Genomic DNA, 16,234 nt, shown 5'->3' with positions numbered 1-16,234 from the left:
AAGGAAGAAATAACTCAGAGCCTACACATTCTTAAAAGGAACAAGATTGTATGGGTAGATTCTCTTCTCACCAAGCCATGTGTTCAAACATAGACCCATCATGCAGGTTTAGTAAAGCATCAGCAACTTCACCAGCCTGGATAATTGGCTAGGTTTCCAGTACCAGGCATGCTTTCCCTTGTGGTGAGTCACTCTTAAGACTAATTAGAAAGCTGTTGGTTACTGGCTGCCAAAGTGTATGTGCCACAGCTGCACCCTTGGGGTTATCATGCTGTGCTGGGCATAAATATGGTTCATAGGTTCCATGGTAAGATAGGACTGTTACTTGTTTCCCTCCTTTGGAAGCTTGCATTGTACTTTCTGGTATCATGAGAGCTAGTCCTCACAGAGAAGGCTTTCAGGTCAGAGCCAGCACAGGGGCAACTAAGGAACACCGAGGGCAGAAGAAGTAGTCTTCCCCAAGGAAAAGCACAACTGGTAATCCAGTATCAAATGGTCAGCCCTGAAAACATATCTATAGGTGTAACATTATACAGATTGAGCAGGTTGTAGCTGTGTGTTTAGGAATATATTATATTTTGTAAGATATATAATATGTAATAATATATATATATATATATACCAGAAATTAAAGAAAAAAGAGACCATAAATTTGAAAAAAAGCAAGGGGATACATGTAAGGATTTTGAGGAGAAAAGGGAAGGAGTAAGTGATGTAATTATAATATAATGTCAAAAATATTATAAAAAGAGAGAGAGAGAGAGCCTTATCTGTTTGGTGGAACAACCCCCCCCACACACACACACATAGATCTCAATATGTCATAGTTCCAGATACCTGATTTATATCAGTAGACAATTTCACAAAGTAAAAGGGAAGAATTACATTGATGATATGAGTGCATTATCTTCACTCAATCCCATGCACCTCTATGGGGGCCTTTGAGAACTCCTAAGCCTTATTGTGCTGACTGGAATTTGACAGAGATATCAGGTCTAAGAACCAGAGAACATCTTGTTTTCAGTGCAGTAGCACCTTTGGCTTAGCATTTTGTGTCCTCAAAATTCACCGGACTTTATTGATGGCTGGCAGTGTTAGAGACTGAATGAATGAATTCTTGATGTCCTACTGGATCGTCAGCTAAAAGAACATCTTGGCCACAGCTGCTCAAGGAGTTCTAGTTTAGCCACCAGGAACCCTTCAGAATACAGAATAATGATGAGGAAATTTGGCTATTAACTTGAAGATTTTGAAGTTTGGTTGTTTGGGACTCATTTTAAAAGGCAGATAATGATTGCACAATTTAATTCCTTTGAACCTCAACTTGTTTTGACTTAGTTTAACATGCAAGATAATTTACTTTTTGAAGTTCAGTTCCTCTCTAAGGAATTTTAATGGAAGAGATTCAGTTTTCAAATGTGGGGTTTCTCTGCATTATAATTTTATTGTTACTAAAATACACTTGTGAATTCTATTGTTGGATACTTAATGTATTTTTACTGCAAAATCTCTGAAAGGTTATGTTAGATGATGTGACAGACATAGTTGATATGGTAAAAAAAGAAAAGAAAAAAAAGAATTGGGAGTTATTTTCCAGATCTGGAAACAAAGTAATCTTGGAATTGGTTTAATTAACAAGTTTCATCCAATTTGCAAGCTGAAAGTCCAGCAGTATAATACAAGCATGTTGTGAGGACTCTCTGGGTACTTTATCTTCATTGATAATAATGATAATTGATAATAACGGGGGGTGTACATCTGGAAACAGATTGGTATATCTCAAACCAGAAACCAAGAGAGATTTGAGTCCTACTACACTTCCTGAAGGCATGCCGCCAATGACTCATGGGTATTCCACTAGGCCCATCTCTTAAAAGATCGACACCATCATCCAGTACTGCTCCTCAGGACATCAAGTTGCCATCACATGGATTTTGAATGGGACTCAAGTCATATTCAAGCCATGGTACTGCATTGGTGTATAGCAGGTCACATTTTAGTTTAAAGCCACAGCTTTCATAATACAGGGATGGTTTTGTACAACAGGATGCAATGGGGGAATGGTGTATTTGGTGTGGTGGTTTTCTTTTATAACTTGAGTACTTATTTAATACGGAGTTTAGTAGTAATGTCCACTTCGTTACATCCCTCACTTACTTCTCAATATGAGTTTCCAGTGTAGGGGAATTCTAAACAAAATTCTTAGACGGGAAATGCATAGCTCACTTTTTCACTCCTTCACCTTTGATGCTAACTCTGGAAGGAAGTGTGCCATTCTGATCGGCCTGTGCATGTTGGAAATTTGGAGGGAAAGTTCACACAGCACAGGACTGATGTAGTTCAGTGTCACGGGCCCAGTGTCTCATACCAGTGCTTAGTGTTTGGAAAGACCCTTGTCCATAAACATATGTCATATTCTCTAATATTAATTTTATCTACAACAGAGTACTGGTAGGTCATCTGGCCTTTTGAAAGACCTTTGTTCTTAACTAGCCTGAATTTGAAGGAAGAAAGAAATATAATTCAATAATTTTTCCCCAAATGATAAAAGGCAGTAAGGTACTTCTTGGTTAAGAAAGGAAGATGAGGACATTTGTCCCTTCACAGAGCATGTCATTTAGTGGAAAAGAAAAAGAATGTCACTCATAGGATTGCTGGAGTCTAAAAATACATTTTCACAAGGAAATACAAATGGTCTCAATTTGAGGGAATGAATGACTGAGAATACCCTAAGTGACTGATTAAAATGATGTGGGAATTGTTCAGTCATGCTTCTGAGATCTTTAACTCTTTCCTGCAGCCCTGGGACTATTCTGGCTTCATTAAGCAGCTATAGCTACATGTGAACCATCCCACTTTGTCACAGAATGTCTGCTTTTTGCATTTCTACACACAATATAACATGGGCTTTTACATCCACCTCAGTCTCATGCTGAGCATTGTCAATCAAACATTCCTGACCCTTAAGGCTCAGAAAGCAGAAGAAAAACCAACTTGCCAGGAAGTAGACTGGGGTTAATACAGGCCCAAATAAATGGATTGATTTCCCTCCACAACTGTAGCAATTTCATCGGATGTAGAAGTGAACGAATACATTAAACACACTGGGTCTCCATTTTGGAAAATTTCTCCTAAGAAAGTTACAGGGACTATGGCAGCTGTCTTCAAGTGTTTTTGAAGAAGTTTGTAGAGACCTCTTCTTTAAAGAGGGTCCTGAAGGCAATGGAAGAATGAATGGATGAAATCACAAGTGGGAGTATGTTGGTTTAACTTTATAATAGCAATTACAGCCATTTTGTCTTGGTAACAATAAGCTGGGCCACCCCGTGGAGCTGACATTCAGATGACTCCCTTTCAGGGTGAAGACTCATACCACACCCAGTTGAAACTCTAAGAACTTAGGATTCTGTGAGCATTTTTCCCCCCATAGGAAGACACAAGGCACTTTGCATTCAGTTTTTTGAAAGAGAAAAATTTAATATATTTTATCTTATTATACATTTCCCCTAAATTACAAAGTCGACAGCTGCAAATATATTCTGCTACAAAGCTTTCTGTAAGAAACATCTCTATAAGAAAATACATCTCATTAACATTTCCTGTAAATAAATTATTTCAAATAATAATTTTTTGAGAGGGTGAATATAAAGGAAATAATGTGGGAACTGGATTGTGTCATTGCTGTGTAGGAAATTCTGACCAAAATGTTCCATTTTCACCTCACCAAGCTCATACAACAAATTTTGGCTTTTGGATACATTAGCTTATGATTTTTTGCTCTAGGATACATATGTGGAGCACAAATCATCATCATCCGGGCAAAATGCATGTCAGAATCTGAAACTCCTAAGGGGCTGTACTTTGAGATTGCACATGGGATTTAAGTAAAGCAAGAAAGTGATGTGGGTATTCAAGACCTTAAGTAATGGCACGATAACCTTATGTTTTTTTGGTCTTTTGTGCTCTAGACATAATATTTAGAACTGTATTAAATCACAAAGTAGTAAAGTGGTTTCAGAGAATTTCTATAGATTGGAGATGTGTTGATTTTACTTGTTATTGCTTTTTAACTCTCTCAATAGCTGCAGAAAATAGAAACTATGTCTTTGGTAAAGAAATTCTATTGAGAGGCTAGTTCAGAAACTTCTGAAAGCATCGTCAGTTCAAAGCGTAGGGAGGACATTGGTTTTTCCTGTATTACTTGGCTTAAGAGAACCCACTCTTTAAGGGCCTCTCATATTAGATTTTACAACCTCAAAAATATGCAATATTTTGAGGGTAGGGAGGGCAAATTTCACTGCACTGAACTCATTTGCATGGTAAGTATAATGAGGAGAACAAACCCTATGGAGAGCTTCAAGTTTGCTTGTGGAGCCTCTGGTGTCAGCCATAAAAATTCAGCCTGTGCTTCAGACACGTGAAATTAAAGCCTGGAAAAATGATGAGGTTTCCTCTGCTTCCCTGCTGTGCTCCACACAGTACAAATATCATTCAAGTCCCTAGTGTCAGCCTCACCCTACTGGTCTCTAACTATGCAAAGATAAATGAATTTAGCAGTCTAGTTCTATCACATGTAGGGTATGTCAAAGCTTTGGCAAAACAATAGTTACTCCATTATTCAGTTCCCCACATGTGTTGGACATCTTTAATGTTTTTGCAATCTGTGAAAATTCTGCCCTGTGCTTGTACCACACAATTAATAGCTCTAGCTTAGATAGGCATACATTTGAAACAAAATGCCATTCCTTCACAATGCAGGATCTGTTTTTGTCTTACATCTGTCTTCATTAATTCAGGCGAAATGAAGTTTTTGAGAAAAGAAACGAGTGGTATGAGGAGACACATGTTTATCTTTTTCTAATGTCTAAAAGACATGCCAGTATCTTGAAGTGATATGGGAAATAATGACTGCCTTTTTCTCTTGTCTACCAAGGCCTTTATTTGAGAAGTCAAAGCAGAGTTCCAAATTAAAAGGTGTTTTTTGTGATGCAAATTAATGACGTTGCATATTTTCACTTCCTGTTTATCTTCTTTTCCATGTTTTAGAAATTATCTTATGTCAAGGGACAATGAGAATAATTTATTAAACTCTAACTTTGAGCAGAAATATGGCTTTAGGTTATTTTTATAGCCATTGCCAATCTGAAGGAAATGTCCGCTCTAGCTCAAGCCAAGCTCTTGGAAAATCCCATGGCATTTGTCAGTAATTTCCGTGGTGTGCTTTCTTTAATAATAGCATTTTCACAAATGTGTACATTATTTACATAAACAAGTTGCATAATGGAAACACTGGTTGTGCTTTGGTTTTCACTGTCTCTACTTCATTCAGTCCCACCTCTCTCTTGTGCTCCAGATTCTTACCACATCCCTCCTTCTTCTACATTCCAAACTGGATTTTTCCATCATGCCATAATGCATTAAATACACAAATTCACAGTCTGATAGGGCTAACTCTCCCAGTGTCTGTCAGATCTTCTGGCACACGTGGAGTCTGGCTTTGGAGGAGTAGGTAGCATCTTTCCATACTTTGCAGGACAGGCCCTTTGCACAGTCACACCTCTGGAAAATCTCCAGCCCGTGAGAACCTTTCTTGCGTTGTTTGGTACACACTTCTCCCTGATGGAGCACCGGTTTGCAGATTTTGGTCCAGAAGTGGCGAGCACAGCAAAATCCATCAATGCAGTCTGATGATCGCAGACAGGGGTCTCCTTCGTGTCCTACAGAAAGCATGAGCATAAAGGAGTACACGGGTGCTTGAGAGCAATTTCTCCTTTACAATCAGAATCACAGGAAATGCTTTCACTTATATTATATTGCATTATATGGCCACCGATAATGAAAAATCTTGGATTCCTACCAGTTTGCTAACTCTTTATTCTCATAAGTTTGCTTTTGTCTCTTTCCGTTTTCTACCATCTGAATATGGCATTTATTGAACAGCCAGACTGTGTTCATTTTCAATGTCATAGTCTACCTTTTTCTATTTTTCTCTCTCTCTGTGTTAATGTGTGTAGTGTACATATATGCACGCTTTTTGCTTGTGTGTGAGTGCATGTATGTAGAGGTGTGCAAGCACGTGTGTACATGTGAATGTGAAGGACCAAGTGTGATGCTGGGAAGCACCTTTTATCATTCTCTCATCTTATTCTTTGAACCAAGATCTCACAGTCCAACCCAGAGCTAGCTGATTTGGCGAGATTTGCTAGCCAGCTTGTTAAAGGGATCTCCTGTTTCAGTTTTCTGAGACTGGAATTACAGACAAGCTGCCACGCCTCACCTCATATTTATAGGGGTTCTGGGGATTGGAACCCCTGTCCTCAAGTTTGCATGGCAAGCAATTTAACCATGGAGTCAACTCCCCAGTCTACGGTCTAACTTTAGATATTTTCCTGATGATTTTTCACGTATGGGGTGAGTTAGGGGAGAAAAACTTGGTTTCAAACTAATGAACTTGATATCTTTTCAACAGGCTTAAACAAAGCTGTGACTCAAAAAAGCTGAAATTTTCAGGGACTCTTGACACCATTTATCAGTTGAGTCCAGCTGTGAAAGCAGAATTATTAGCACAGGTTATTTAATACAGAGAATTGGTCACATGTGTGGTAGTTGAACTAAGAATTATAAGAGATGGATCAGCTGCAGGAATTTACTAGCACATTTAGGCCAAGAGACCCCCAAGGAGCAGGTGATGTCAGCATCCAGGGGCTCGATTCACTAGCCAGAACCTAACAGCCCCACCTGGAAGCAACTGGAGATTGAACCGAAACACAGTCATACCAGAATACCAATGCAGGCAGTGAGAGTAGGGAATGGTTTAAACCCAGCCAAACGCATCTGATAAGGAGTGGTAGGGAATACAGCCTACAAGAAGCTGTGAGATAGAACAGAGCAGAGAGGTGACAGCCAGCTGAGCTCAGAGCCATCAGGCTCAGGAGCAACCAAGAACTTAGTTAAAAACATGTGAGATTCCAAATCGGGTTAGTGTGTGCACACACAGAAAGATTAAGTCACCAAACAGCACCCTCCCACACACATCTTGGCTATACTGATTTGTGTTTCAGTGTAAGGCAGGAGTTGTCAGACTTTTGTGTTAGTTGCCCAGCTAAAAATACATTAGGGTTCTGAGGCTAGATGATCTGTAAAACTTAGCCATAGAAAAAGTCTATATGAATGGGTAAGTTTGTGATTTTATGAACCATTATTTAGAAAATCCAGTGATGCAGATTAGGTTCAAAGTCTGTCATGTGACTACCTGTGGTCTAAAGGATTCTCTAGCATCCTTGATGTAACTACTTGCACTGTAAAATTTTGATGCAATTCACTAGCCATGCAATGTGGTGTTATTTTGTGTGCTCTAACAAATAAAGCTTGTCTTGAGATCAGAGTGCGGAGCTAATCACTGGAGGCCAGGCAGTGGTGGCACACACCTTTAATCCCAGCACTTGGGAACTCATGCTTTTGATCCCAGTACTTGGGAAGAGGAAACAGGAAGTGATATGGCTACGGGGAGAGGGGAAGTGATAAGGTGGTATGGAGACAGGAGTTCGGCACCTTTTGGTCTAAGGATTTGGCAGAGATAAGAAGTCTCTCTAGTGGCTTTACTTCTCTGATCTTTCAGCATTTACCCCAATAGCTGACTCCAGGTTTTATTAAGACCAATTAGGATTCACACTACAATACAACACAAGATTTCTAGTTAGATTGAAATAATTGGTAGATTTTGAATAGTACTGTGATGTAGATATCTATTGGAATGAGGAAAGACACACGTAATGGCTATATAGGAATTTGATAAAACAGAAATAAGAGGTTTGGGAAATAATTCAGGGTCTTGGTAGTTAAAGCAAAATAACAAGAGAAATTACTTGCCAACGTTTTTAGCATTATACATATGACCACTATTGGTCCAAGCTACACCAGTAGGTCAGATCTTCTCCAGGAGCCTGGCTCTTTAGAAGATGAAAAAGTGGGCAAATAGTTTTGTGGTGAGAGAAGCTTTGGAAATAACAAGTTTACAAAAGGAAACTAGGTTTTCACATCATGGATTCCCAGAGCACTGCAGGTCATCAAAAATTCTCAACAACAGGGAGATTATCTGTTACAAAATTCTTGAGAACACTGGGCATTTTTAATCATGGACATCTTGAAAGAGGAATACTTCACAGATACACATGGAAAAAGCTCCTTTGAGTATAAGTATACTTCATGTTTTCAAAATTTTATTATTAGTAAAATAATTTACTATTGCTAAAATGATTTCCCACTATTCAAGTTTGTTATTGGTGAGTAGGAGGAAGAAGAGGACTTTATACTGATGCCTCACTCCACTACAAACCAACTGTTCTCATAGGTTGGCTATGAATAGCATGTCATATGATTGCTTAGTGAAATCTACTTCCTGAATCTGCAAAGGTGAAAAAATGGGCAGGAATTGAATTGCCAGCAGCAATATTTCCTCATACATTTCCCACAATGCTTTCTCTGATAGGTTTGGACCATACAAGTTTGTTTAGAAGATTTCATCTCAGTTTTCATATGAAAAGAGAGGCATGCTTAGAAAATAGCATGGCAGGTCAGGCTACTGCCTTTCTTATAATATATACTTTTCAACAATTCTATGAAATCTCCAGCATTTTCAAAATTAAAAATTAATAAACTCAGTTTAAAATTGCCCATTAATGAACATTTTCATAATGGATTCATAGAACCAAAGAGAATTAACTAACTATGTGGGGTGGTTGGAAATAAAATGGCCCCCAAAGAGAGAGACACTATTAGGAGGTGTGGCCTTGTTGGAGTAGGTGTAAGTTTTGTTGGAAGTGTGTCACTGTGGACGTGGGTGTTGAGGTCTCATATATGCTCAAGGTATCACTTCCTGTTGCCTGTGAATCAAGATGTAAGAACTCTCAGCTCCTTCTCTAGCACCACGTCTGCCTGCATGCTGCCTTGCTTTCTGCCATGATGATAATGGACTGAACCTCTGAACTGTAAGTAAGCCACCACAATTAAATGATTTACTTTATAAGAGTTGCTGTGAATATAGTGTCTCTTCACAGCAATAGAAACCCTAAGACACTATATTTTCTTTTACTTCTTTATAAAAGAAAGAAAGAGTAAACAAACATGGAAGTATAGGGAGTCCTACCTTTTATATGAGACATCTTGGTGTGTGGCCTTCCTAGATTCTGCCATCCCAGGTCATGGTTGGAATAGTGACCATGGTTCCGATCTCTATGCCGAGTGCCATCCAGAGCTGGAATATGAGGGGTCAGGATGCTCTCAGTGACTGGGATGCAGATACCTGGAAATGAAGTTGTAAACAGATCACTATAACTGGTGATATAACCTGTGATGTTCATCCTGGTCTGTGTTAGGACATTTATATCTGTGTATAGACATTTATGTGTCTGTTTCTTAATCTACCTACTATGTATCTATCTTTTTATCTGTTAGTTCATTCATTCATTCATTCACTTACTTATTAAGGATAGAATAATTTGGCTCTGGAGCCAAGCTTCCTAGATTTGAATTTTTCCTTTTTAAGATCAAATGACATGGTGCAAAGAACAACAAATTAGGAATAAAGGCAGAATGAATCTCATCAAATTATTGTAAGTATATGCAAAGTACTTAGAATAGTGATGTGGTGTAGAATTAAATCAGTGTCCACTATTTCTTTTTTCAAAAGTCATCTGACCAAGGACATGTCCAAGGTCCTTTTTGTTTGTGAGCTAAACAATCTCAGTCAAACCTACCCACTTCTCACATGGTGTGAGGTCTTTGTCTGCCCCTTCAGTTCCTCTTTAAGATATTCATAGTAGGTTTATTCCTAGAGACCAGAGAAGGCATGACAATATGAGCCTGACTGTGTCATTTTTTATGACTAGTAATTCTAACCACCTTCTGCAATTATTTAATCAAGTGTCTGTGATTGTTTTCAGTACATTATTAGTGCTGAATAGATGTCTGACTATCAGCTCATTAGGCTTAAGTGCAGCCAGGATGCAGGTGGACCAGTCATCCCCTCACCTAGTAAGGATGCCCTAGGACATAATAACTATAATATGAAACTCCTGTGTGTGGGTACCATTAATTGATAAAGGTTCAATTTGAACAAGAGAGACCTCTTAATTAGAGGAGGTGATAGTTCATCAACTAGCATGAACATCCAATTTAAACTAACTTATACCAGTAACACATGCCTTTTCATTTAATTAGATAATAACTTGCCAAAAAGGAACATCCCAAAAAAATCTTGGGGAAAGGTTTTTGTTTTTGTCTTTTAGGAGATATATTATCTAAAAAATTTTATGTCTTCCTAAATGTTTGTTTCTGCTTTTCTCTAAAGATTTAACACTATTGGTCTTCTAATAGTCCCAGTTCAATTAAAATTTAAAGCTGACTTTGGAGTTGGAGAATGGCTCTCTCCTTCTTTAAACTCAAGCATGTTGTTAAAAGGAAAATGCAAACTCCCTGTATCATGCCAGAAGAAAAGAGCCATCTTCTGCTATGAGACAGGAGAAAAGCCAAATTAATTAAGGGACTATTCTATTACTAATCTCAACTCTTTATTCTATTCTGATTCTTTAAACTTTTCTTAAAGTATGAATTTTATATCAAAATTTACAAGATTTATATATATATATATATATATATATATATATACATTTTAAACTGTGTTAAGATATGAATGGTCATGTAGAGTACTAACTAATTCTAGAAAGAAAAAAAGGCTTCAATTAGCTGCATATATATGTCTTTGGGTTCGAGTCTCTTATCAGTTTTCTGCAGGAAATCACGGCCAGGCCTAACATCAACTGAAGTCTCCAGGAAGAAGATGGGGCCCCACAACAACAACAATTCCACGTGGACAATAATAACATCACTAAGCTGACAAACATCATCTACAGATCAGCTTTGAACTACAAAGTGCTCAGAGCAATTTTGAGAGGGCTAGCTGAGATGATCCAGTCTCAAAGGCTACTTGAATAAGGATTGAGATAAACCCTGAACTTTGGCATTATAAACAGACTGGATAATGAAGGATATAGTTACCTTTCCTAGAATTTGACAATTAACCTAAAATTTTTCTTTCAGGATAAAGATACCTTTGCCCATACCCAACAGGAAGCAATTTTAAGAATACGACGCCCACACTCCCAAAGAGGTGGTGTGGGGTGGGAGGTTTTTTTCGTTTGTTTGTTTGGGTTTTTTTTTTTTTTGGTCTTTTAATGGGTTTGGGGTCTGGGATAATTTTCATTGATTAGGGGGGTTGGTTACAAGTTGTTGTCAGGGGTTAGGGATATAGCTCAGTGGTAGAGCGCTTGCCTAGCAAGCACAAGGCCCTGGGTTCGGTCCTCAGCTCCGGAAAAATAAAAAAAAAGAAAGAAAGAAAAGAAAAATGTAAATACTTTACATTGGATTAGATTGTTTTATATTGTATACAAATTATATATATTGAAATTGATATTGTTAGAAAATGCTATATGTATATTTCTAATTGTACTTATACCGTTCATTTAACAATGTAATGCAATTTTCTGATCCTTGAATGTTGTTATTACCAACTATTAGGATATAAAGAAATGAAAGATAGTAGTTAGACATTATAATAGAACTTGTAGTCATATTAGGTATGTTTTCAAGATTGAGCAGATATATTTTAGATAGACAGGTCATCTTCAAACCCTTCAGAGATCTACAGAATATGGCATTTAAAATGTTTTAATAACTTAGAAAACTTTTCTTTTTTGTTATGACTATGAGACATGTCGGCTCCTGGCAGTATCAATCTACTTCAGAGAAAATATGGGCATTGAAAAAACTGCAATTGGAGTTAACTTTCATTGTGGCAAAAGTTAGCCACTGTACAACAAAGTATCCTCAAATCAACTGCTGACAAACAGGACAGACAGGACCCGAAACAAAGGACTACTGATTCTTGCCAAAACAAATGTGGTTATGGCTTTATCAAAAGGCATCTTCTGAGGCCAGGACAATATGTCACCATCCCTGAAGTGGCCTTCGCAATCCGGAAAAGGTACAGTGCCCTTTTCTTCGAAGGCAGCTGAACAGGCAGTGGGCAGATGGCTTCTGATGTGCAATGGAACAGCAGCTGAAACAGTTATTCTTGAAGAGTAACTAAGCTCATGCCTCTCAATAGTAGAATGGCATTTAATAGAGGAATGTGGAGAAGAACGGGATGCTGAGATGAAGCCACATACACACATAGCCAAGAAGAATGGACAGCTGAATTCAAAAAACATCAACAATTTCCAGAATTTAAAATCCTAAATCATAACATGACACTAGTGGAATTCAGATGTTTCTGGTACATGGACTGCTCTCACCCAATGTGAGGTTGAACTGTTGACCTTGTGTACATCCTACTTCACAAATGAGTCTGTCAGATATGCTAAGCCTATAGGCTGAAGATGATGCCCCAACACTGCGGAGAAACCTCAGATGACTGTCCAGGCAGCTGGCTGTTTCTGTCAACTCACAATTTTTTGGAAGTTGCTTGCATGTACTTCCTGTTTTTATTTTTGTTAGCTAATATTATTTCCTTCTTGGGTCTCTGAAGGAGTTGAAGTTTAGTTAGTTATAGTTGAAGATTAATTAGGATAGAAAGTGAATTAGATACATTTTGGACTTACCAAATAAAAATAGATAATGGAATTATGTCTCTGAATTTGTCAAATACAAATGGACTAGACACTGTTTAGGTATTTATTACTTGTATATATTGTATATAGTTATTGTACTTTTGTATATAGTTTTTCTTATGTTAGTTATAAGCTTTTTCCTTTTTCCTTTTTATTAAAATAGAAAAGGGAAATACGGTGATATTTTATTTGTATTAAAATGTTATTTGTATGTTAATAAATAAAGTTGCCCGGGGGGTCAGAGCTATTAGCAAGCTATAGGAAAGCCGGGTGGTGGTGGTGCATGCCTTTAATCCCAGCATTTGATAGGCAGAGCTAGGTAGATCTCTGTGTGTTCAGGGATACAGCCAGCATTGGAGACACACGCCTTTAATCTCAATACCCTCCCAGTCCCAAAAGGCTTATAACTCAGGGGTCCGGATAAAGAAGCATTAAATCACCTTAGCACAAAGGCTTCTGAGAACGAAAGAGGCTGCTTAACACTTGATGAGATCTCTTACCATTATTGCAGCGGGTACCAGGGCAACACATGCCATCTCTATGGCATCGTTTCTTTTTCCTCCGACACACCATACAGGCTGATGATCCTTGGTGGGGACTGTGACAGTATCTTCCAACTTCGCACTCCTTATCACTGCTGCAAGGGTAGGCCTGTCATCAGATAGAACAGCCAACAAAGAAAGGTGTGAGGTCCTTGGACACAGAAGGCATCCCGGCAGCAACCTTAAGAGAAACTAAGTCACATTTGCAGTGCCTGAATGAAATCATTCTGAAGTAAAAAAGCACCTTGAAATTAACATGCCCCATGCATTTTCATTGGCCACCTTTATACTGCATACTGGTAGGCACCTGTTGCAAGTGACTCCAGGGGCTCAGGAAAAGGTCACTGTTGAATCGCCACTAACTGCAGAATATACAATCAGCCTCACCACTCCATTCCCACCTGCTACTGAGAGACTGAGGAGGAGTAAAACAGACAAATGGTTGTGCTGATTGGTATCTGCCCAGAGAACAAACACTTCTAAGAAAAGCTCACAATTCCTGCCTGTGAAAGGTAAGGAGAAACTCTTACAGATGATCTGAGAAACAACCTGATCTGCACACAACACACAACACCCCCCCTCAAACAAAAACAAAAACAAAAACAAAAACAAAATAAAGGACCTTGCCCTCATCCCTACTTCCTCTACAGAGCAACAGCAGTGTCCGCATAACCAGAAGGATGCTGGACTTTAGTTACTGAGAGTTCTCTGGAAGCCCAACAAGGCATCTTCTCACGATCTCCTTGTAACAACTATAGCAACCATGCCTTAAGTTTGTTCAGAAAAGACAGGTTATTAATGCATTTCTCCACCATCAGTAAGTCCTGAAAACTACTTGAGCTGTGTGTGATAGTAACTCCCAAAATAAAAGTAAAGTACGGACTCCAGTTACATACACCCTGCCTTTTGGAAGTTCATGGAACATTTATCATGTACACATTCAGAGACTGTGATAACACACAGCACACTTAGACTGAGCATTGAGATAGGTTCTCCCCTCCACCTTTTTTTTTTTTTAAAAAAAAAAAAAAACAAGGTCTAATTACTCAGCCTATGATTGCTGGAACTCACCTTAGACCAGATTAGTCTTGAACATTAAACTTGTGACAATTTTCCTGCCTCTGTCTTTAAGCAGTGGGATTATGAGCAAACATTACCAGGCCTGCCTCCTTTTATTTTATTTTTCCAATTTTTCGAGAAATATATTAATTTTTAACTACCAATACAAATCTTAGTTTTGAAAGCTTTGACTTTTGCTTTGAAGTGTGCACAAATGATATAAGGATGAAACTGTGGATAAGATGTTTGTGTCTCTAAAATAATTATTTTGGTTTGGGTGTTTTCATTATGAAATCCCACTTGATGTCCTGACCCCGCACATTGCGTATTTCCTTTATCCTCTCTGCCTTCCTCCCTTCCTCCATCCCTCCTTTCTTTCCTCCCTCCCTCCCTCCTCCCCACTTTCTGCTCCATATCTGCCAGGTACGTCTCATCATCTTCAATTAGAGACAGGAAGTAGAGATGAAGTTTATGTGTGAGTCTGAGGGAAAATGGATTTTATCACCATTACAACATCTTATTTACCCTTGAAAGAGTAGCACTGGGAGCCACTCATGTCCCTTTGAAAGCGATTTTAAATGATTGCACAGTGGCAGTGACATGCATCCATAAGATGAATTTGTGCTATCAGTCCACTTTAGGATTCCTAGGTTGACTTTCAAGAATCTGAACGAAGCTGAATTCACGGTAGTGGGATGTTTTTCAAGAACCCAAGACTGATGAAAACCAAACCAATGTCACTTCCTGCCTGGCCTTGCCACACTCTTGCCCCCAGGCATGTTGCCGTCTTCCTATTTAGAGTCATTAATTTTAATTGAAACACAATTCACATGTTTCTGATTCATTTACATTCATTTCATCAAATTGTTTTGCAAGAAACATTTGATGTCTTACAAGTCTTTCCTTTCTCAAAAATAGGACATGTTCTCTCGTCCGAAACAAACATGTGCCACCTAAAACATCATGTGCTATTTACAACTCAGCAAACTCTCAAACGGTTCTGACTAGAAGTAACACTGTGCTCCATCCATAAAGAACAGACCCCATTGGAGAAGCAAGCTGATTGCTAAATTTAGTTTATTTATCCGGAAAAATGTTCTTAGGTTGAAGAAACAGTGGCATTGGCAAAGACAGTATTTGGGATGTTTTTGAAATGTTATAAATGTTCTGTGCTTGGGACTGATGCCCATACCAAGATTCTAGAAGGAAGAGTTTGAAAATTTGATAGCGACGTTTAATAATTTTAAATAAAAATACAACTTCTCCAAAGCTCATAAAACTTTTGGCCACAGTAAACTATATGAAGTAAAATATATGAATATGAACACACATATATTCCATTAATGTTTTCAAAAAGGGGGCATAATAAATTGAATGAAGTGAGTTTGAGAGAAGCAAATGATTTTAGGAGACATGCCTTGCTTTCAAAAATCAGTGTCCCCAGCACAGATTTACTGAGGCATAAAGCCTTTTTAGCCTGATCATTATCAAGAAAACAAAACATAAACTATAGGCCTAACATATTAACAATACATATGTATCAGCATTGGTGCATCACATTTCAGCAATTTTGAATTCCCACCCAGAGCTGAGGACCCAGGGCCTTGCGCTTGCTAGGCAAGTGCTCTACCACTGAACTAAATCCCCAAGCCCACAATTTTGAATTTTGGATGAAGGTATTTCCGCACTACCATGAGGGCTCAGTCATGTCATTTCAGAGGTGTTCTTTTGTGTTTATTTTTCTATTATTAAATTGTGTCACAGTAGGAAAGCAAGGAGAAACAGGCAGACAGAGAAACAGGAGGCCTGACAGAATGATGGGCATAGGAGTGACTGAAAAGACTTCTGGTGAGAAAAATATACATAAATATAACTGCCATTTAGGAACTTTCACAAGGGGATCTTTACTTCCCGTTTACTTTGGTCTCGAAAGGCTGTCACTTGGCTCCCACTTGAGGGTAGCATTGT

At 38.4% G+C, this 16,234-nt stretch overlaps 1 protein-coding gene across 1 annotated transcript in view; it reads right to left on the bottom strand.

The window, feature by feature from the left end:
• Positions 1 to 3,451: 3,451 nt before the first annotated feature.
• Dkk2 (dickkopf WNT signaling pathway inhibitor 2) overlaps positions 3,452 to 16,234 on the bottom strand; it is a 99,106-nt gene continuing 86,323 nt past the window's right edge. The window contains exons 2-4 of the mRNA XM_059265017.1: positions 13,166 to 13,316; positions 9,146 to 9,301; positions 3,452 to 5,717 (exon numbers count right to left, since the gene is read on the bottom strand). Of these exons, the coding sequence (XP_059121000.1) occupies positions 5,467 to 5,717; positions 9,146 to 9,301; positions 13,166 to 13,316 (558 nt within the window). The 3' untranslated portion in view covers positions 3,452 to 5,466. The remainder of the gene's footprint in view (positions 5,718 to 9,145; positions 9,302 to 13,165; positions 13,317 to 16,234) is intronic.

This window comes from Peromyscus eremicus, chromosome 6 (assembly GCF_949786415.1).
Source record: "Peromyscus eremicus chromosome 6, PerEre_H2_v1, whole genome shotgun sequence".
Classification (NCBI taxonomy): domain Eukaryota; kingdom Metazoa; phylum Chordata; class Mammalia; order Rodentia; family Cricetidae; genus Peromyscus; species Peromyscus eremicus.
This window is presented reverse-complemented; position numbering and strand designations above follow the sequence as displayed.